At 40.5% G+C, this 21,589-nt stretch overlaps 1 protein-coding gene across 3 annotated transcripts in view; it reads left to right on the top strand.

The window, feature by feature from the left end:
* The window catches only part of CLSTN2 (calsyntenin 2), an 828,679-nt gene that overhangs the window by 336,942 nt on the left and 470,148 nt on the right, over nucleotides 1–21,589 (top strand). For all 3 annotated transcript variants that reach the window (XM_075861435.1, XM_075861434.1, XM_075861436.1), the window contains exon 2: nucleotides 13,922–14,044. In XM_075861435.1, the coding sequence (XP_075717550.1) occupies nucleotides 13,922–14,044 (123 nt within the window). The remainder of the gene's footprint in view (nucleotides 1–13,921; nucleotides 14,045–21,589) is intronic.

Here is a 21,589-nt window from a genome sequence, read left to right as displayed (position 1 = left end):
CGGGTCGTTGCAAGTAGGCAGGGACAGAGTGGCGGGTAGATTAGGGCTCACTTGTCCGTTTCCCTACCCCCCCCCCCACCATTACAAATTCACAAGCCCTATACCTAGTCTACCCTGGTCCCTGACACCATTATGGAACCCCGTGAAACCCTGGCTCAGCAAATGCAGGGTCTCTCCCTACAGGTCCAGGCCCTGGCTCAGAGGGTCAACCAGCCTGATGCTACCTTGGTAGTTCCCCTCACCGCACCCCTTGAACCCCACCTCAAGTTGCCCGACCGGTTCTCAGGTGACCGGAGGGCTTTTCTCTCCTTTCGGGAGAGTTGTAGGCTTTACTTTCGCTTAAAGCCTCACTCCTCAGGTTCTGAGAGCCAGCGGGTGGGTATAATTATGTCCCGGCTCCAGGAAGGGCCCCAAGAGTGGGCCTTCTCCTTGGCTCCTGGCGCCCCTGAACTTTCCTCCGTTGATTGTTTCTTTTCTGCCCTCGGACTTATTTATGACGAGACTGACAGAACTGCCTTTGCCGAGAGTCAGCTGGTGACCTTACGTCAGGGTAAGAGACCTGTTGAGGAGTATTGCTCTGACTTTAGGAAGTGGTGCGTAGCTTCTCGGTGGAATGACCCTGCCTTAAGGTGCCAGTTTAGGTTGGGTCTGTCGAATGCCCTGAAAGACCTGCTAGTTAGTTATCCCTCTTCTGACTCCTTAGACCAGGTTATGGCTTTAGTGGTACGACTTGACCGACGTCTCAGGGAACGACAACGTGAACGTTTATGTGTTTTTTCCTCCGACTCCCCCATGATGCCTCCCGAAGTCCCGTTGCTTCGTTTCTCCCCTAAAGACTCAGAAATACCTATGCAACTCGGGGCCTCCGTGTCCCCTCAACAACGTAGAGAATTCCGCAGGAAGAATGGTCTCTGCTTCTACTGTGGGGATGTCAAGCATCAAGTAAACAACTGTCCCAAGCGTAAGAATGCTGTCAGAGAGCTCCCGCGTCTAAGTGATCATCGGGGAGGTCACTTGGGCGCACAGGTATTTCCCGTAAATATGAAACGTACTAAGATATTGCTTCCCTTTCAGGTCTCTTTTGGTGGTAGGTCTGCTACCGGCAGTGCCTTCGTGGATTCAGGGTCCTCTACTAATATCATGTCTGTGGAATTTGCTATGTCTCTCGCTATGCCTCTGATTGATTTGCCTAAACCTGTTCCGGTAGTGGGTATCGACTCCACTCCTCTTGCTAATGGTTATTTTACACAGCATACCCCTGTTTTTGAACTCCTTGTTGGCTCCATGCATTTGGAGCAATGCTCTGTACTATTGATGCAGGGATTATCGTACGATTTGGTTCTAGGTCTTCCCTGGTTGCAGTTGCATAATCCTACGTTTGACTGGAATACTGGGGAGCTAACCAAATGGGGTAATGAATGTTGTACGTCATGTTTTTCTGTTAATTCTATTTCTCCCCCTAAGGAGGTGAATACGCTACCCGAGTTTGTTCAGGACTTCGCTGATGTTTTCTCTAAAGAGGCCTCCGAAGTGTTACCGCCTCATAGAGAATACGATTGCGCTATCGAATTGGTACCAGGAGCTAAGCTTCCTAAGGGTAGGATATTTAACCTTTCTTGTCCCGAACGTGAAGCCATGAGGGAGTATATCCAGGAATCCCTGGCCAAGGGTTACATTCGTCCCTCTTCTTCTCCGGTAGGTGCTGGCTTCTTCTTCGTAGGGAAGAAGGATGGGGGTCTTAGGCCATGCATTGACTACCGTGGCCTGAATAAGGTCACGGTAAGGAACCAGTATCCCCTTCCTTTGATTCCTGATCTCTTTAATCAGGTTCAGGGGGCCCAATGGTTCTCTAAATTGGATCTACGGGGGGCGTATAACCTTATTCGCATCAAAGAGGGGGATGAGTGGAAGACTGCGTTTAACACGCCCGAAGGCCATTTCGAATACCTCGTCATGCCCTTTGGGTTGTGCAATGCCCCTGCGGTCTTCCAGAACTTCATAAATGAGATTTTGAGAAATTACCTGGGGATATTTCTTGTAGTGTACCTTGATGACATATTGGTGTTTTCCAGGGACTGGTCCTCCCACATAGAGCATGTCAGGAAAGTGCTCCAGGTCCTTCGAGAAAACAAACTGTTTGCCAAAATCGAAAAATGTGTATTTGGGGTACAGGAGATACCATTTTTAGGTCAAATCCTCACTCCTCATGAATTCCGCATGGACCCTGCCAAGGTTCAGGCTGTGGCTGAATGGGTCCAACCTGCCTCCCTGAAAGCGCTACAGTGTTTTTTGGGGTTCGCTAACTATTACAGGAGATTTATTGCTAACTTCTCGGTCGTCGCTAAGCCTCTTACGGACCTCACTCGCAAGGGTGCTGATGTCCTCCATTGGCCCCCTGAGGCCGTCCAGGCTTTTGAGACCCTCAAGAAGTGCTTTATCTCGGCCCCCGTGCTGGTTCAGCCCAACCAAAGGGAGCCACTTATTGTGGAGGTTGACGCGTCCGAGGTGGGAGTGGGGGCCGTCTTGTCCCAGGGTACCAGCTCCCTCACCCATCTCCGCCCCTGTGCTTACTTTTCTAGGAAGTTTTCGCCCACGGAGTGTAACTATGATATTGGCAACCGCGAACTTTTAGCCATTAAATGGGCATTTGAAGAGTGGCGCCACTTCCTGGAGGGGGCTAGGCACCAGGTAACGGTCCTTACCGACCACAAGAATCTGGTTTTCCTAGAATCTGCCCGGAGGCTAAACCCGAGACAAGCTCGATGGGCGTTGTTTTTTACCAGATTCAATTTTTTGGTTACCTATAGGGCCGGGTCTAAAAATATTAAGGCGGATGCACTGTCGCGTAGCTTCATGGCCAGCCCTCCTTCGGAGGAAGATCCTGTTTGTATTTTGCCTCCAGGTATAGTCATTTCCTCTATCGAGTCCGATTTAGTCTCTGAAATTGCTGCTGATCAAGGTTCAGCTCCTGGGAACCTTCCTGAGAACAAGCTGTTTGTTCCCCTGCAATTCCGGCTAAGGGTACTTAGGGAAAATCACGACTCCGCACTATCTGGCCATCCAGGCATCCTGGGTACCAAACACCTCATTACCAGAAATTATTGGTGGCCTGGTTTGCCTAAAGACGTTAAGGCCTACGTCGCCGCCTGTGAGGTTTGTGCCAGGTCCAAGACTCCCAGGTCCCGACCAGCGGGCTTACTGCGTTCGTTGCCCATTCCCCAGAGACCTTGGACACATATCTCCATGGATTTTATCACCGATTTGCCTCCATCCCAAGGCAAGTCGGTGGTGTGGGTGGTGGTAGACCGCTTCAGTAAAATGTGCCACTTTGTGCCCCTCAAGAAGCTACCCAACGCCAAGACGTTGGCTACCTTGTTTATCAAACACATCCTGTGTCTCCATGGGGTCCCCGTCAATATTGTTTCTGACAGGGGGGTACAATTTGTTTCATTGTTTTGGAGAGCCTTCTGTAACAAGTTGGGGATTGATCTGTCCTTCTCCTCTGCTTTCCATCCTGAAACCAATGGCCAAACGGAGAGGACTAATCAGTCTCTAGAACAATACTTAAGATGTTTTGTCTCTGACTGTCAATTTGATTGGGTTTCTTTCATTCCCCTCGCCGAATTTTCCCTTAATAACCGGGTCAGTAACTCGTCAGGGGTCTCTCCCTTTTTCTGTAATTTTGGGTTTAATCCACGGTTCTCCTCCGTTTCACCTGGTTGTTCCAACAATCCCGAGGTGGAGGTCGTTCATCGGGATCTGTGCACAGTCTGGGCCCAGGTTCAGAAGAACCTAGAGGCGTCCCAGAGCATACAGAAGGCTCAGGCCGATAGAAGACGTTCTGCTAACCCCCTGTTTGTGGTCGGGGATCTGGTGTGGTTGTCATCCAGGAACTTGCGTCTCAAGGTTCCGTCCAAAAAGTTTGCTCCCCGGTTTATTGGGCCGTATAAGGTCATTGAGGTCCTCAGTCCTGTCTCTTTCCGGCTGGAGTTACCCCCGTCTTTTCGTATACACAACGTGTTTCATGCCTCCCTCCTGAAACGCTGCTCCCCGTCCTTGGCCCCCTCGAGGAAACCTCCTGTTCCCGTCCTCACCCCTGAGGGGGTGGAATCTGAGGTGGCCAGGATCGTGGACAGCAAGATGGTCCAAGGCTCCCTCCAGTACCTGGTCCATTGGAGAGGATACGGGCCCGAGGAGAGGACTTGGGTACCCGCCCGGGATGTTCACGCTGGGGTATTGGTCAGGAGGTTCCACCTGCGTTTCCCCAGTAAGCCAGGTCCACTTAGAAAGGGTCCGGTGGCCCCTCATAAAAGGGGGGGTACTGTAAAGGATCTGCCAGGCACTGCTTCGGGGTTAATTCCCAGAATTAATCAGTCAACACCTGAGTGTACATCCCTGAGACAGACACCAGCTTCCTCCACTCAGGCTGGCAGGCTTAGGAGTGGGAGAGCCTATCGCAACCTGGCCAGACTCAGCTAGCTCCCGCCCTCGGTCTATTTAAGCCTGCTCTTCCTGTCCATCTGTGCTTGTGAATTCTTTCCTTGAGGTTTCCTGGCCCAGCTACAGCTCCTGCTACTTTTTGATCCTGCTCCATACAGACCCCGGCTTACCGACTACTCTTCTGCTTTTCGCTTTGTACCTCGCACTCTCCCGGCTTGACTCGGCTCGTTCACTACTCTGTTGCTCACGGTGTTTCCGCGAGCAACTGCCCATTTCCCTTGCTTGTATTCCCTTGTTTGTTTGTCGTGTTTGTCATGCACTTACTGAGCGCAGGGACCGCCGCCCAGTTGTACCCCGTCGCCTAGGGCGGGTCGTTGCAAGTAGGCAGGGACAGAGTGGCGGGTAGATTAGGGCTCACTTGTCCGTTTCCCTACCCCCCCCCACCATTACAGGTTCTCTTTAAATCCTCATTTAAAAAAAATCTCAGGATAACCAGATATTTCACTTTTTTTCTACAGTCATAATATAGACAACATGCAGCCACATAGCAAAATAGTTGGATGCACTTTGACAGACTCTTTTGTATTCCTTTTTTTACAAAGATTGACTCTCATTTGCCCTGTGTGTTTCTTTATACAAAAATGTTCCGAAGTTGCATTTTGAGTACTTTTATACATATTGTATAAAGTTTTAGTTTGTTATATTTCTATGTTGACCAAAAACTAAGAATTTAGCAGTCACTGGGGGAATATATTAAAAGGTTTATAGCAGTTCTCTGGCACACAAAAAGTCACAAATTTTGGCACACTTAATACAATAGTTGCGCTAAAACTTGCAATTTATTTACTTTTCTTGCCACTTTCCAAAATGGGCGAGAAGAAGGGATGGCGCCTATGCTGGAATTACAGATTTATCATAACTTACACCAGAAACTGGCGTAAGTTAAGTCGAGAATCTACACCTGCTAATAGCAGGCGTAGATTTTCATTTTTGCCGCATAAACAGCCATGCACCTCCTAATATATTTGCCGCATTTACCACCGATGTAAATTAGTTTAAGACTGGCGTTTGAAATACCAGTCTTAATATATTCCCCCACTGTGTGCTCAGATAGGCATCCCTGGGTCACTTCATGCTGCTCTTCTGTGTAACATAAATGATGTCCCTTGTTATTAGGCAGGAGAGATTTGTCTTTATGTTATACATATAAAGAGAAATTTAATGGGAGAACATGATTTACAGTTTTCATTTTGGACAAATGGTGCATAAAATGTGTCTATTATATTCTGATATCTGAAAAATTTGGGTTTTTTATATTAAAAAAAATGGTGTCTTTATTTTTATGTGACAATCACTACACAAAGAGAAATTTGAAGATGGTCTCTTAATGCACACATGGGAATTTGCAAGAATACTTCTACCAGGAATGTATAGCTGACAGCAAGCAATTTTTTTGCTAGACTTATGAAAAACAAATGGTCTGTTTGCAGTGAATGAAGTGTAAAATATGTAATTACCATTCATTGTTCCAAACATTTTGCAATGAAAAGCATGAAATTAAACTTTATTGCAAATCTCTCTCATTTGAAGCACTTTTACTAGAAAAGCAGATATGCTTTAGGTCAGGATGAATTTTATTTAGAAGATTTACAGCCAGTAGAGGATAATTGGAGGCAAAATTCAGTGTTTGGAGAATCGGATCCGGTAGTTAAACACCAAACTGAACAAATTAGCTAAAATAATTAGAGCTAAAACTAAAGGATTTTACAATTAGATCCGTGTGGAAATGAGGTATAATTTAACAAGATAAAAGTTAAAGTTGTTGAATTAGGAAAATAAGAAATGTTGGAAATTGGCCAAAGTTGGAAACGATGAAGTTTACCGTCAGCACCCAAGGGCTAACTGGTGTCCAGTTGTATGTGCAGCAAAGATACTGTCACAGCCTTTGAAATGTGGATACTCCGATTAGGTTTTTTCCTTATAAAATCGTTTAAAATTGGCATCTTTTTAATCTGTTTGGATTTAAACTGTAGATGTACTCCGGTATAAAAAGGGAAGGGCATAAATAGCCATCTCATAGTCAAGTGTTATTATAGAAATGTCTCCCTTTAACTGCAGGAACGTTCTGATACCTTACATGCACTGCTGTCTCTGGCATATTTGTATGGAAACAGTCATTCCCTGTAGCACAGTGAGAGTAGTCAACTAGTATACTATGTGTAGGTAAACTTCATCTAAACATATTGAAATGGAATTATATATTATGATCAAAATATTACTAGAACGTTTTCTGAAGATCCGCCACCTTGGCAGATCACAGATATCCTCTGAAATGTTCAGCAAGACACTTGTTCTTCTGTCTATTGACCGCATACCCATGTTACTAGTTACCCCATTCCATAGCGCTATTCCTCAGAGACATCTTTTTTCTATTACAATTTGACAAAGGCCGGATTGTGACCGAAACGCTATCCATCTCTTTATATTGCCTTATCAGAATAAAATCAATTTTCTGCATATTGACCTAAGGAGTACTTGAGTTTACCTTCTAAATATTGATGGGGTGGGAACCCTACCCATAGGACCCAGACAACCTGCAGAGTGCCACAGATTTTGATCTTTATTGATAGATCAAATCATTAAAAAGTAAGATCTCAGGAAGGGGACTTTGACAATCTAAATTATATTAAACCACCTGGTGGATGCAAAGACAGAATATCTTACTTTTTTACTATTTTGGATTTCAGGGAACTGTCTATGGTGGCAGATCTTTGTAGAACAGGTTATTTTCTTTTAACCAATCTATCATAGTTCTAGTATATTTAAAATATTATTGCCCAGAGTTTAGCATTCTCTTTTTGGCAAGTTCCGATGACATTCAGTATTTTCATAAAAATTTGCAGGGTAGGACGTAGAATTGCAAATGGGAGATGGTCCTCAAATCCTCCAGTATCATGCTATACGAAATAAATCTAAAGGCGACAGAGTCCTCTATGAACGCATAATGAGCATAAGAATGACCCAGCCATATGTAGGGTTGAAATATTATTTATTTTCCCGTATCTTGTATACATTTAGTATTGGTATGTCAACTTCCAGAACAAAAGTGTCAGAATGTTTGGACAATTTTGACTACAATTTATTAGTTTTCTAGTTCAGTATTCAATTAAAGAAGAACTAAGATTAAGAGCGTTCAGGGACACGTTCCAAGAGGATTAAAAGCCAACACGAGCATACACATTATTAATAAGTGCCAGTATATTGTAATGTTTCCATGTGCCAAGTATATAAATGCTTTTTGAGAAGACCAACTCCTTTTTAATATTGTAATAGTTCACATTAACTGCAAAGCTTTGTATACAGCCATTGTGCACTGTCATTCCTTTCCTTTCAGACTCATTGGGTTTTATTTTGTCCCTTCTGTTGCAGCACATCAATGTCATAGGTGCATTCACTATCATAATATCTCAGTTCTTTCCCTTCCAGCAAAGGTACTACAATAAAGAGTAATTTAGGGCCTCGGCAGCAGGATTATTATCTGCCGGGGCAATCATCTTGCACTGCTGTGAAAGGGTTCATAGTAATGTCACAAATAAATATGTTCAATACAGAGCTGATGGAATCCATCTAAATGCACTTCATACAGGGATGATCTGAAGTTGCGCAATAGTGATGTATTGTAGAGAACATAGAAAAAGTGTGACATGATGGTGTATTGATCCCGTGAGACTGTTCAGGAAAATGTAATTAGGCAGCTGAAAAATCTACTCACTGAGCAAGAGTGTCAGAGCAAAAAGGGAACCCTCAACCCGGCTCTCACCAATTGTCTATGTTTAAACACTTCATTTACAAGACATTATATTATCATTTAAGTGTAAGTGTAAAGAAGAGATGCCATTTATCACTATGTGTGGATACAAATGTGAAATATTGTGTTACAAATGTAAAATGGTATTGGTAGAAAGTGGTGAGCACCACCCTAAAAATGTCATATAAGATCAAGAACTAATAAGGTATAAGGGAGTACCTCAATGGAAGCCTATAGCATAATAAAAAGAGAAAAAGTAGACACCTAAATAACAGTGCTCTCAACCTTAAAGTAGTCTTACAAATCAATCTTTATTCAAGAACTACCATACATTAAAAACATTAAAAAATATATATCTTATGGGTGGCATAAATGATACGTGCAGCATAAATGTGAAAAAGATCACAAATACAAAACTAGAGTAACCAAAAAAACGAGCATATAAAGTGCAAGGGGCAATAACAAAATGTCAAATCAAAAGAGACCCAGAATAAATATGCACACCAAAAATACATGTATCAAAAATACAGAACATAAAATATAATATAAGGATATACCCACACATGCATGTAAGCAAGGATATACAGGGAAGAAATAATCACCTCCACTTGGACAACTATTATATGATTTTACTTTTAACTAAGGCCTCATGCACACAACAGTATTTTCATCTATCCAGAAATACTGTCAGTAAATACGGATCAATAGGCATCCGTATTTCATCAGTATATACGGAAGGGTGTCCGTAAATACGGTCTGTATTGCATCCGTATTGCATGCGTATATAGGGGTCTGTGAAAAATGGGGGAGGATGCAAATGATGTCATCAACATATTGCCTAGCAGTGCTTCCGTAAATACGGACAGTTTACGGATGCACATCAGTAGCCATCCATATTTACGGAAGCTCCCATAGACTTATATGGGAGAGTCCTTGCCGTAAATACTGACAAGAATAGGACAGGCTCTATAATTTTTTCAGCACACACAACCATCTGTAAGGCCCCATGCACACGACCGTAAAAATGCCCGTTATTTTCGGGCCATGATTACGGGCTGTAATTACGGGCCTATAGACTTCTATTGGCCACTGGTACCATTCCTGTTTGCTTACGGGAAGGTGCCCAGGCCGTTGAAAAATATAGAACATGTCTTATTTCAAGCCGTAATTATGGGTGGCTACATGTGTGCACCCATAATTATGGGAACGTTGCTAGGCAACGTCAGGGGATTCCCCTGTCTGCATCATTTCCAGACCCTCTTTTTTTTTACGGGTCCGTAAATACCGGTGGAATATGGGTGACAACGGACCCGTATTTACTTTCGTAGACCCGGTCTGTCTGTGCATTATATGGACAGCCCATTGATTTCAATATGCACTGTGTAATGCTTAATTTCCCTTATGGTGGCGCTGCAGGGGAAGCGAACACTTACTGCCAGGTTCATACAGCTGATTTTTGGGGGTCCCAACAACAGGACACCATGTGCCCAGTTTATTTTCAGGAATTATTCTAACAATAGATTAACTAAAGAGGACAATCCCTTTAAAAAGGATATGTCCCTAGTTTAGTAATGCCCAATCTCCTAGCTAATCTAATAGGCACTGTCACACTGATAATGCTAGTGAAAATTGTGTCCCAAAAAGTTTATTAGTTTAAAAGTTATGAGCTTTTTTCTTAATATGCAAATGAGCCTATACTTGACAAGTGGGTATCAACACCAGCGATTCTCCTGAGGTCGAGCTACGTCACAGCCTCTGATGCTATCCTATCAGCATGAAGCTGCTTCACACAGTGTGAGAGACTGAGGCTGGAGGAAAGGGGGATCACTTCAAATAGCCATATCTCATGGCATATGAAAGATGAGATTCTAATCTTTCATATGGCACCAGTATCGCAGTTCTAGCTGTGAAACAACTGGAGGTATCACCAGTTGAATACACAGTCGGGAATGGAAACTGTATACTATATGATCACGCTGTGTTGCTGGGCAGGGTAGGGGGAGAAGCTGTATGCTGATTGGACAACGTAATACAGAAAATATTACGCCACCCAGAGAGAAAAGAAAGAGTCACCTCCCATTTGGCAAGTATAGCCAATTTAGCATATTTAGAAAAATACTCATAACTTTGCAAATAATAAAAGTTTTTGAAAAAAACATTACACTGTAGTGCCTATTAGATTAGTTAGGAGGAAGGACATTAATAAACTAGTGACAGATCCTCTTTAAGTTTCTGACCAATTAGTTTGAAAACATCGTGTTGTAACCATTTGCATTATCAAAATGTAGATTTGATAACAATAGGTGAACAAAGGGTCGCATATTATTTCACAAGTTATTCCTGATTATTTTCACAGCTTAGGTCATACACTTTTATAGCACAGGAGAGTTTTCTAGGCATGCTCTGTGACCTGTACAGAGGTCGTTGTGCATGAAGGGATATGAGGGGAGCTGTGTCCATCACTTATTGTCAATGGTGGATCCTGTGTTATCTATATAGAGGTGTTACCTTTCATTGTTATCCTGCCTGTGATGATAATGAGATGACTGCTGAGAAGTGATCTCTACAGAACAGGAAGTGTCAGTCTATTGTGAGGCCAGAGTAAAAATATATTTTGATATAGATAATGACTAAGATGAAAAAAAAAAAATCACCAACATTTCTTTAAAAGTTTCTTCAACTAAAAATGTGACTTAAACAATAGCTAATTTTCTGATGAAACATTCCCTTAAGGGCATGGCCAGACGTGACAGAATTGCTCTGGAATTCCGCTGTAGCCAGACATTTTCTCCATTGGTTTCCACACCTTTTTAGTTAGGTTCGTGCACACGCGGCGGAAAACTCTGCTGCGGAGCATAGGCTGCGGTGCGGAATTTGGTGTCCGCAGCATACACTGGCTGTTGCGGACTTGTTGCGGACTTATTGCGGAATTTCTCCATTGACTTCAATGGAGATTCAAAATTCTGCAATGAAATCCGCAGATGTTATGTGTGTTGTGTTGCGTATTGGTTTTACGAACAGGATATTTGTTCATTCTGGCTGGACCTATGTATTTCCAGGTCTATAGCCAGACTGAGATGAAATGTTTTAAAAGACAGCAGGAAGTACTCTTCACCTGAATATGCAACGGCTAATCCGCATCAATTTACTGCACATTTTAGGCAAAGCCGCAACAGAATCTGCAATGCGGACAGTGTCGGCAGAAATACGCCACGTCTGGCTATGCCCTAAAGGGTACATTCACACCGCAATTCTTTTTTTTTTACGGATATTTTTTCTGGCCTCCCTTGCTTTCAAAAGAGGTTCAGAAGTGGAAACCGTATTAGGATAGGGCATGACACTTTTTTCTGCAAGCGGACAAAAATAACCAAAGATGTCAAAATCAGTGCCAAAAAATGCAGTGTGAACTTGGGCTTTACTTGTCTCTCCACAATTTTGCTTACCCACGCAATTAATCAAACCAGGTATTTACTATAAATCTAAATCTTTATGCTATCCGTGTATAAGAAGAGATGTGTCAATCACAAAGGGGAGAGCAGGGTAAGGCAAAGCGACATCGCCCATTGGACACATCTCCCCAAGCCCTGAACATTACACTGGCAATGACCCATTGCTAAACACAAACGTACTGACTATGCTGCATGGTTCTGTCACTAAATATTGCTGCCCTCAGATTTTTTTATCTGTGTATTCTGTAATCATTTGCTGGTGATACAATTGAATTCTAACCTATAATGAGCATATATTGTTTCCAGTTGATAGTGTTTACTACATCTACCTATGTGAACCTAATATCAGATGTGAGTTCATTTTTTACCATAAAAATAAATGTTGGTATGGGCTCATTTGTTAGTATTCATGTTATATTATTCTGTAGGTGTTCTAGTTTAGTCTTTCTATTATGTTATCGGATTTTTCACTGAACAGTTCTAATGTCCTTATCAAAAAGTGTTCCTTCAAATCTCTCTAGATTTCAGCAGAATAATAGAGAGAATAAAAAAAAAAAACATTCATGTACAGCTCACATTTCGTTTCTCAGATCGATGTGTGAGTAAATATGGTTCAATCTCAGGATTTTAGATAGAAACACTAGGAATAGACACCCTTCCTTGCTTATTAAAGGCCATCAGCTCTCTGTCAGTGATATACAATTTGATTTACATTACACTCAAACCTATTGAGCTTTCCACCCTGAGGTGCTGATGGTTTTAGGTTGTGTGAATGAAAAAAAAAAGTCTCAGTTGCTTTGGTTCCAAGGGCTGTTGTGAAATACTGCAGTTAGTTTCCCAAGACTACAGAAATCTGTAGAGAGAACATATGTGAAAATTTTATACTATAATTTTCAGACAGAATATGATTCTTATAGTTGCGAGGAATTATATGATTTGAGAATATTAAAATTTTAATATAAAGAAATCGCTCAACTCTACCTTTTGATCAAAAAAATATATGGTGGCGATGGCCAGATCTAGGTCACATGCGTATGTAAAGAGTAACTGTAATTTCATAAATCTTTTGGCATGTCATAGTGACATGCTAGAAGTATAGATTGGTGGTGGTCCGGGTGCTGACACCCCCACTGATAGCTGAAATGAAGGTTGAGAAGCGCTCAGTCGAGCAAAGTGCACCTTCAGCTGTAATTGTATAACTTTATCTCTTTTCGGCTCTACTCGGAATGACGGAGTTAGCTGAAGACGGGCTCATAGACTTTCATAAGTCAATCTTGAGCTAACATCACCTCTCCGAGAAGTTATACAGCCGAAGTGGCACTGCGCTCGGCTGAGCGCTTCTGCCCCTTGTTTCAGCTATTGGTGCAGGGTGTACCCAGACCCCAGCCCTCCCGTTTAAAATCATATGGATGTCATATTAGCCTATTTTAGTGTCTTTTAGCCAGAAGGTAGAGCTCATTTAAATGGCCAGCATGTAATACTGCCTTTCAATCACTGCAGGGAAAATGTGTTTCCCCTAGGGATTTTGGAAGCCGGACCAGACTCGATCAGGTGATCAACAGGCCAGCTTCAATATAAAAAGGGGTTGCCATGTTGAGAGAACCTCTTTAAGTGATGTCTCATATTTGAAGTATGTTGAGGCTTAGAAATAGTCTTGTGGATAGCCCTATGTAAGGGTTCAGCAACCCCCTGCCCTTTAGCCATATCATTGAGCATCCTGATCCTGCCACTTTAAAGTAAAATTAGAGAAAAGAGAATAAAGATCTAAAGATAATCAAAAGAATTGAGGAAAGAAATCTCTCCTTTGAGGACTTTGTAATCTTGTTTCCTTTACAGACAGATTTTAGTTTGTTTTATTGAAATAAAAAATTATTTTTAAGTAACACATACAGAAGCTGATGTTACATATAAATGTAAATGTTCTTCAAACAACCTGTACGAATTTCAATTGATCTTACTTGCCAAGCAAATAAAGGTTGATTTTTCCTATCCAATCCTATTGGGTTCCATAAGATAAGCAGAGCTGGAGATGTCTGGCAGCTTTTCTCCACCCTCTTTTTGAATTTGACATTTAATTGTCTTCCAAGACAATACTTTTCTCCACTCAAACCTAAAAACAGTTGTCTTTGATCATTGGCCATCCATAACATTGATCACCTATCTATTCATAGTAGCAGTTGATAAGATATTTACAAGGTGTTTGTCTTTCTGTCTTTACTTCTAGTGAACAAGCACAAGCCATGGATTGAAACATCATATCATGGAGTAATCACTGAAAATAATGACACAGTTATTCTGGATCCCCCTCTGGTTGCATTGGACAAGGACGCCCCAGTACCGTTTGCAGGTAGGACATTTCATGTTCTGTTTTATTATCAATATTCTTGGTTTCCAGATTAAACAAGTTGCTATTAACAAGTTTAGCTACAGTATTTATCAAACGTAACAATATATCTGGATTTTATTTTACAAACAGTACCATAAACTCAATATTTAGTAAGTGTCCACGAGCAGTGATCACAATTGAACATATCCCAGGCAATGAGCTGACATGGCAGTAATGATACATTTAATCTTTTATGGGTTGTAAGTGCAGACCTGTCAGCGGCTATTACCTGTGACACATCTCATTTATATGAAGCTATGTGAAAGCCAAGCTAAGGTAAGCCATAGATGTTCTAACAATCCGAACAATCCAACATTCTCCTACAGCAATTCTAGAACTTGACTGGTAAACTAAACATTAGACTTCAGCATCTATATAGAGATCAGATACTGCATAACTCCAAAAATAAGATAATGGAACCATTGTAGTGCCCTTAACGGAAATTGTTACATTACATTGTTTTTTCACGTCCAATAAACTTTCCAACCCGATGTCTTTCACTTAGCATTGAAAGAATAGATTAGTGTTACATATTCTTGGCATAGATCATGTTGTCCAAATATTCTTTTGTCATCTGTGATCAGTGTGGGTATTGGGCCATTTTAAGAGGATCTTTCATAAAGATATCTATCTATCTATCTATCTAGTCGTCTAAAGACAGGCAGCACTCCAAGTTTTAGTGAAAAAATTGCTTTTATTTAGCCCTTGTGCACAAGGGCTAAATAAAAGCCATTTTTTCACTAAAACTTGGAGTGCTGCCTGTCTTTGGACGACTATACTTGGATTTGGAGCAGTGATCAAGCTCACAGGGCGCGCACCCATCCACGACTTTGACTGGTGCTGCTGGACTGTGGACTTTCTATCTATCTATCTATCTATCTATCTATCTATCTATCTATCTATCTATCTATCTATCTATCTCATATCTATCTATCTATCTATCTATCTATCTATCTATCTATCTATCTATCTATCTATCTATCTATCTATCTATCTAGCTATCTATCTATCTAGCTATCTATCTATCTATCTATCTATCTATCTATCTATCTCATATCTATGAATCCATCCATCTATATTGGTTTCAAGCTTATTTTTCATGCACAGATTTCGGACTTTTGTCAGACTAGTATCAGTCTAAACTGGTGTGTGTAAATGGACAATCAAGACTCTAGAAATCTGTCTCATCAGCCAGAAAATGTTTCTGACCGGCTGTCTAACAATCCCACTTATCTCTTCCATATAAATGTGTGAAGGGTGATCTGAGAGCAGACCCCATTATGGGAAATTGAAGTGAAGTTCAGCAGATTCTAGAAATACTTATAGACTGATTGTTACAATATGACTGTTCACCAGCTTTAATCTAAAATCATGTTTATTTAATAGAACATCTGGAGTATGTTCTGCCTTTCATAATTTATATTCTATACATATAATGTAGTCTGAAGTCTGCACATACAGAACTATTGAACTTGTCCCCCATAGGTTTGACAGCTTTCATATCTCTTGTATCCACTGTCACACAATGACCATCATGTCCGCAGTAAATGTTCAATTACCTATTGCTCATGTCGCTGTTTTAACTGGATTACACTTTCCCTTATTTACAAGGCTGAAGCTAGAATTTTTCATGTACATTACCCAATAATATTATGTCTGTTTGACACCATCTCTAGTTGAGGTTCATCAAACATATAGCACTGCCATCTCTGCTCTCTTCTTCAATACAATACACAGCTTGTCTATACAGACTACAACCCCATCATTGTCACAGGCAGATGTCCTACCAGGGCTCTGACAGTGGAAATAGTATTTTACCTCTTTCCCTGTAGCTCTGACAGTATCCATATTAAAAGAATTTGTTCAACACTCAGCACATTTTGGAATCTATCGGCACAAAATACACACCAGCTGTTAACCTCATAAAATGGCATAATGTGACGCCTGCTCTTTCAGTCTGCACAAGCGGGGCACTAATGCAGATGGGTTATGGTAATGGACTTCAGGATACATTTATTTTTGCATTGATAGTTATACGTGTAATGGATTGAAGAAAAAAAGAAAGCTGTGCTCATAATTGAAGTGAAAGTTCTTTTGTTGAGAATGAGGTTTTAAAATATTCAACTTTTAACCGCTGCCCTTTTAACCTCCCATCTGCTGAAGGGTGTTAGAATTTTTATAAAATGAAATAGTTTAATGCAGCTATTATTTAGAACATTATATTTGGAATACTGTGTAGATTCTTCATAAATGATCCACTCCTCCTTACCCAGTCCAAATAATCTCTCCATTATGCGGCATTAAAATATACAAATGGTTTACAGCTCATGCGTCATTTAAATGAAGTTCTTTAGTAAATTGGGTTCTGGCGGCAAGTTTGTAATAACAATTAGGTCTCCCTAGGGTTTCATCCTGCACAGGTATTTAGACTTGATGAATATAAATATCACTTAAATAGAACCTATCTGGCAATGTGAAGCCAGCCGGAAGGTCTCAAAAAGCAGCACATGATTCCATGCTATAATGAGATTCACATACAGATGCGAAGCAAAGTAGTTGAAATCTACCAGTCTGGTAAGGGTTACAAAGTCATTGCAAAAGCTCTGGGACTCCAGCGAACCACAGTCAGAGCCATTATCCACAAATGGAGAAAACTTGGAACAGAGGTGAATTTTCCCTTGAGTGGCCGACCTACTAAAATTTCACATAGAGCTCATTCACGACTCCGGGAAATCACAATAAAACCCAAACAAACATCTAAAGAAATTCAGGACTCACTTGCCTCAGTTAAGGTCAATGTACACAATTCCACAATAAGAAATTCACTGGCATCTATGGGAGAGTTGCCAGGCACAAAACACTAATGACCAAAAAGAACACAAAGGCTCGTCTCACATTTGGCAAAAGTTTTTGGAAAACATGGTCTTGTTACATCTGGTGCAAAGCTAACACCATATTCCACCATAAGAACATCATACCAACAGACCAACATGGTAGTGGTAGCGTGATGGTCTGGGGCTGCTTTGCTTCTGCAGAACCTGGACTACTCGTCATAAGTGATGGAACCATGAATTCTGCTCTCTATCAAAAAATCCTGAAGGAGAATGTCCACCCATCAGTTTGTGACTTAAAGCTTAAGCGCAGTTAGGTAATGCAGCGGGACGATGATCCGAAGCACACAAGCAAGTCCACCTCTGAATGGCTACAAAGAAACAAGATTAAGATTTTTGGAGCGGCCGAGTCAAATAGTGACTTGAATCCCATTGAGATGCTGTGGCAAAGACCTTAAAGGGTTTTTCCCATAATCATTATTTATCACCTATCCACAAGATAGGTGATAAATATCTGATAAGTGAGGGTTCAACAACTCCATTCCTATGGGGCTCTCAGGAATGACAAGGTAAGCCTGTTCTTGTGATTGGCTCCAGCGGTTGGACCATCACCGATCAGATATTTATCCCTAATATCTATCCCTTTCCTGTGGATAGGTGATAAATATTGATTATGGGCAAACCCCTTTAATTGGGCAGTTCATCCTCAAACTCTCCAATGTATCCAACTTAAAACAATTCTGCAAAGAAGAGTGTGCCAAAATTCTTCCACAGCGATGTAAAAGACTCATCACAAGTTATCGCAAATATTTGATTGCAGTTGTTACTGTCAAGGGTGGCACAACCAGTTATTAAGTTTAGGGGGGCAATTACTTTTTCTCATGAATCATATAGGTTTTGAATAAATGTTTATCCTCAGAAAATGGAATAAGCATTTAAAATCTGCATTTGTGTTTACTCCTGTTGTCTTTATCTTAAATTAAAATAAGTTGGAGTATCTGAAACATTTAAATGTGACAAATTAGCAAAAATATAAGAAATCGGGTGATGGGCAAATACTTTGTTCACATCACTGCAGATGTAAATTTTTTTATTTGTAACTTCGTTAACTTTTAGTAGCAAAGTAAAGACTAAAACATTCTGTGCTTGAGAGGCTTAAGGCTTTCCATTTCATAAACGCTGCTCTTCTACACTGGATAACCTTGTTCTCCTTAACATTTCTATTTTGTGATAACAATGGCATCACATATAGAGAATGAATAATTCATTGGCTTCAAAATAATGTGGCATGCAGCTTACAGTATGTTTTCACCATGTCCGTTATCAGAAAATGAACCAATCTACTAGATACTGGGAGGATTTGACATGAAAGGGTGAAGGACTAGTGTAAGTCGAGAGTAAGGAGATAGTAAATCCCTTGAGGAAAGTACATAAATAATATTACTAGTTCTAGCTAATTTTTTTTAACGAAATAATAAACCTATTAAAGATTGTAAAACCAATCTATTTTAGCTGCATCCAGGAAATATATACTAAATACAGTTTGTACAAACTACAAATATACCGATACAGACGTAGTCGAGCTGAGTTTGCTGTTTGACCCACCTGATTGTAATATTAGCGCAGGACGGGGAGCTATCTTCCATAACTGTTTGCAGATTCATTGGTAAAGCTCCCCTGCTATTTTTTCCTAGGATACTATTTAAATTATTTTCCAGACCACAAAAATTTGGTTTGTTAGGAGGCTAGATTCCATGGTCACTCAGAGACAAAGTGATGTCATTTGATTGACATTTGAAACAGTAGGGGGCATCACACATAACATGACTGCAATCACGTAACATGCAGGGTTGACCTTAGGGTTGTGCAACCTCTGCGACTCCACAGGGTGCATACTGCTACCCCTTTAAATGGGCTGTTGCGGCTGCTATGCCAGCACAGGGTATCAGAGCTTCAGACAAAGCAGAGAGAGAGGAATGGCCAAGCCCCAGTCTGTTTTTGTGTGTTGCTGTATGCAGTGCATATCTCTGCTCTCTGGTTCAGCATCCCCCTGTTGCCATCCCTTCAAAATGATAGGGTTGACCACATCAATCCTGAACAGGATCCAGTTGAAGTACTAACTCGAGATACACTGGGACGCCTTCTCCACCCATAAATCATTCCCCTTACAACACTACGACACTTTCTAAGAGGATAGACTGTCCGGCAAGAGGACAAGTGTGAGGACAAGAGGACAAGTGTGGAACAGTATGCAGCAGCCAGCTGGAAAAATATCCTTTAATGCAGTTCTGTCTGGTATAAATGAAAGGGGTTACCCCTTTAGACAACCCCTTTCCGAAAACACAAACCCACAACCTGAACAGCATGGGTCTATCTACAGAAACCCCCAATGATCAGGTGTTATCGCAGGGGGAAGATGCCATATGGGAGGCCCCTCGTGAATGGCATCTGGGATGGTCTAACTGACTTTAAATTTGCAGTTCAGTTCATACAGTCACATGAATGATAGTAAATATTAGGGACACAAAACAGCATAAACAATACATTTACTTATGTCCATTATTTTATCAAAGTAAAATTGCACAGAATGATTGGGGCGAAAAGAAATTCCGCACAGGGTGCCATCTAACATAAAGCGCTGCTTATATGGCATATTGCGTTTGTTAAATAAGGCACATATATACAGGAGTCACTGAATGTAGACTTTAAAAGGATGCAGCCGCAAAGATTCAAATGGTAAATTCCACTAAGCTATATCTATATTGAGGTTTCTAACCTTTCTCACAGAGAAATAACAACCCACAGAAAATGATAACTTGATCTTTGGTAGCAAAATTTCCAGAAATACTGCCATATATAGTTTAACGTTGGGTGTGATAAATACATATAGTGATAGCGGTAATCTAACAAATTGATGATTAGTATCTTTGCAAAAAGATAAACCAGCGGCTGTACAATCAAAGTAATTATCTTTCAGTCGGAGCTATCAGCTTCTTCAACAAGCTTGATAAGTAACTTTGACTTCAAGGACTTTACATACTAACCAGCAGATCATATCTATGTCAATGATCAAGGAGTCGTAGTATAGCTGGTATTTCCTTTTTTTAACATTAATATCAGCATTCATTTTGTTTAGGCTTTTTCATTAATTACTTGATATCTCTATTTTTTTTAAATAATTTTGACACATATAGAACTGATATTTTTTACAATTATTATTGTTATTCATTTTTTTATTATTAACATTATTATTATTAATATTATTATTATTATTATTATTATTATTATTATTATTATTATTATTACTGTGCAGCAAGTCGTTTTTAGGTCCTAATGTCTGTCCTGATTAATTTCTTAATTTATCTTTATATTGGTCAGAGCTCCTTTTTATGATAGTGAGCTTCAAATTCCTTTCCGACAGTAGTTATAGATTTAGTAGATAACATACTGACTACCTACAGCCAATAACTTCAATTATCGGTCATGCGGCTTACTTTATAATTGCAATAAACTACATGCAAATTTCTCTGTGATTTCAATCCAGTATATTTTGATCCATTTTAGTAGGTATATAAAGTACATAAAAAGTATCAGTATATCCTCCCGACCAGTGATGATGCAAGGTTTTGGTGGTTGAGTCCCTATTTCTCCACCCAAACCGATTTCAATTGGTCCGATACTGAAATAATTATATTTTCATCATGGTCATAAAGATTATCACTATGACCACTTATTCTCACAGGGTCACCATTTAAAATATCTGGTCCACATCCAGTCAAATGGCCAGGGCCACTGGAACTCCGTCCAACATTTTTTATAATTCATCTTGCGCCACAAAATATACATTTGCTGTGCTGCTGAGGAAGGGTGTTGGGGGGGGGGGGGATAACATGATCATAATACAGCAGAAAGATCAAATGTAATCTTTATCCATATGCAGCCTCTCTAATAGAAATGGAAGAGGCAATAATATGACCTAAAGGCACATTTTTAGTCATAAAAACATTAACTGGAGCCTGTGAAATGAAGAGGCCTCATGTTTGCACATTGTTGCCTATTAAATTGAACCAATTTAGAAACGGTTAGGGCTCCATGTACTAATTCTTGGGAGGTGGGTGACAACCAACCGGCTAGTTTGGGCCCTGTTTTTGAACACACTATCCTGGGTCCCCGACTACATTGCCACCTGTGGAGCCCTAAAGGAGGCCACATCAGCAGGGTTATCTTATTGCCGCCTTACATACGTACCTTCTGTCTGTTGAATATATGGAACTGTTTTCCTTAGAAACACATTGCTTTTGACTTTCATGGCTATACACTGTTCTCAAGTTTTAATAAATGACAGAATGTGCAAATAGATGGATCACTTGGTGCCTGCTATAGCTGTACATCATATATAGCATAGCATACATTGCATGAAATCATCTAGGGGAGCGATGTTTTCAGATATAAAGAGTGACATCAGTACTTGGCTATTTTGTAGGATATTTTATTGGCATTCATGTAACATTTGTTATAATTAATTTTCTCATTTTTGTTTGTAAATGTGTTTCTTTTTTCCCTAAACTTGAAAATAAAATGGTTTAACACTTGCAGAACATTATCATTTCAAGCTAATGACTTCTAACTTTTTACATAACAAGTTGTTTGACCAATGAAGTATGTGAAAATCCTA

This window comes from Rhinoderma darwinii, chromosome 4 (assembly GCF_050947455.1).
Source record: "Rhinoderma darwinii isolate aRhiDar2 chromosome 4, aRhiDar2.hap1, whole genome shotgun sequence".
Classification (NCBI taxonomy): Eukaryota; Metazoa; Chordata; class Amphibia; order Anura; family Rhinodermatidae; genus Rhinoderma; species Rhinoderma darwinii.
The sequence above is the reverse complement of the archived record's forward strand: the minus strand, read 5'-3'. Positions and strand labels throughout refer to the sequence as shown.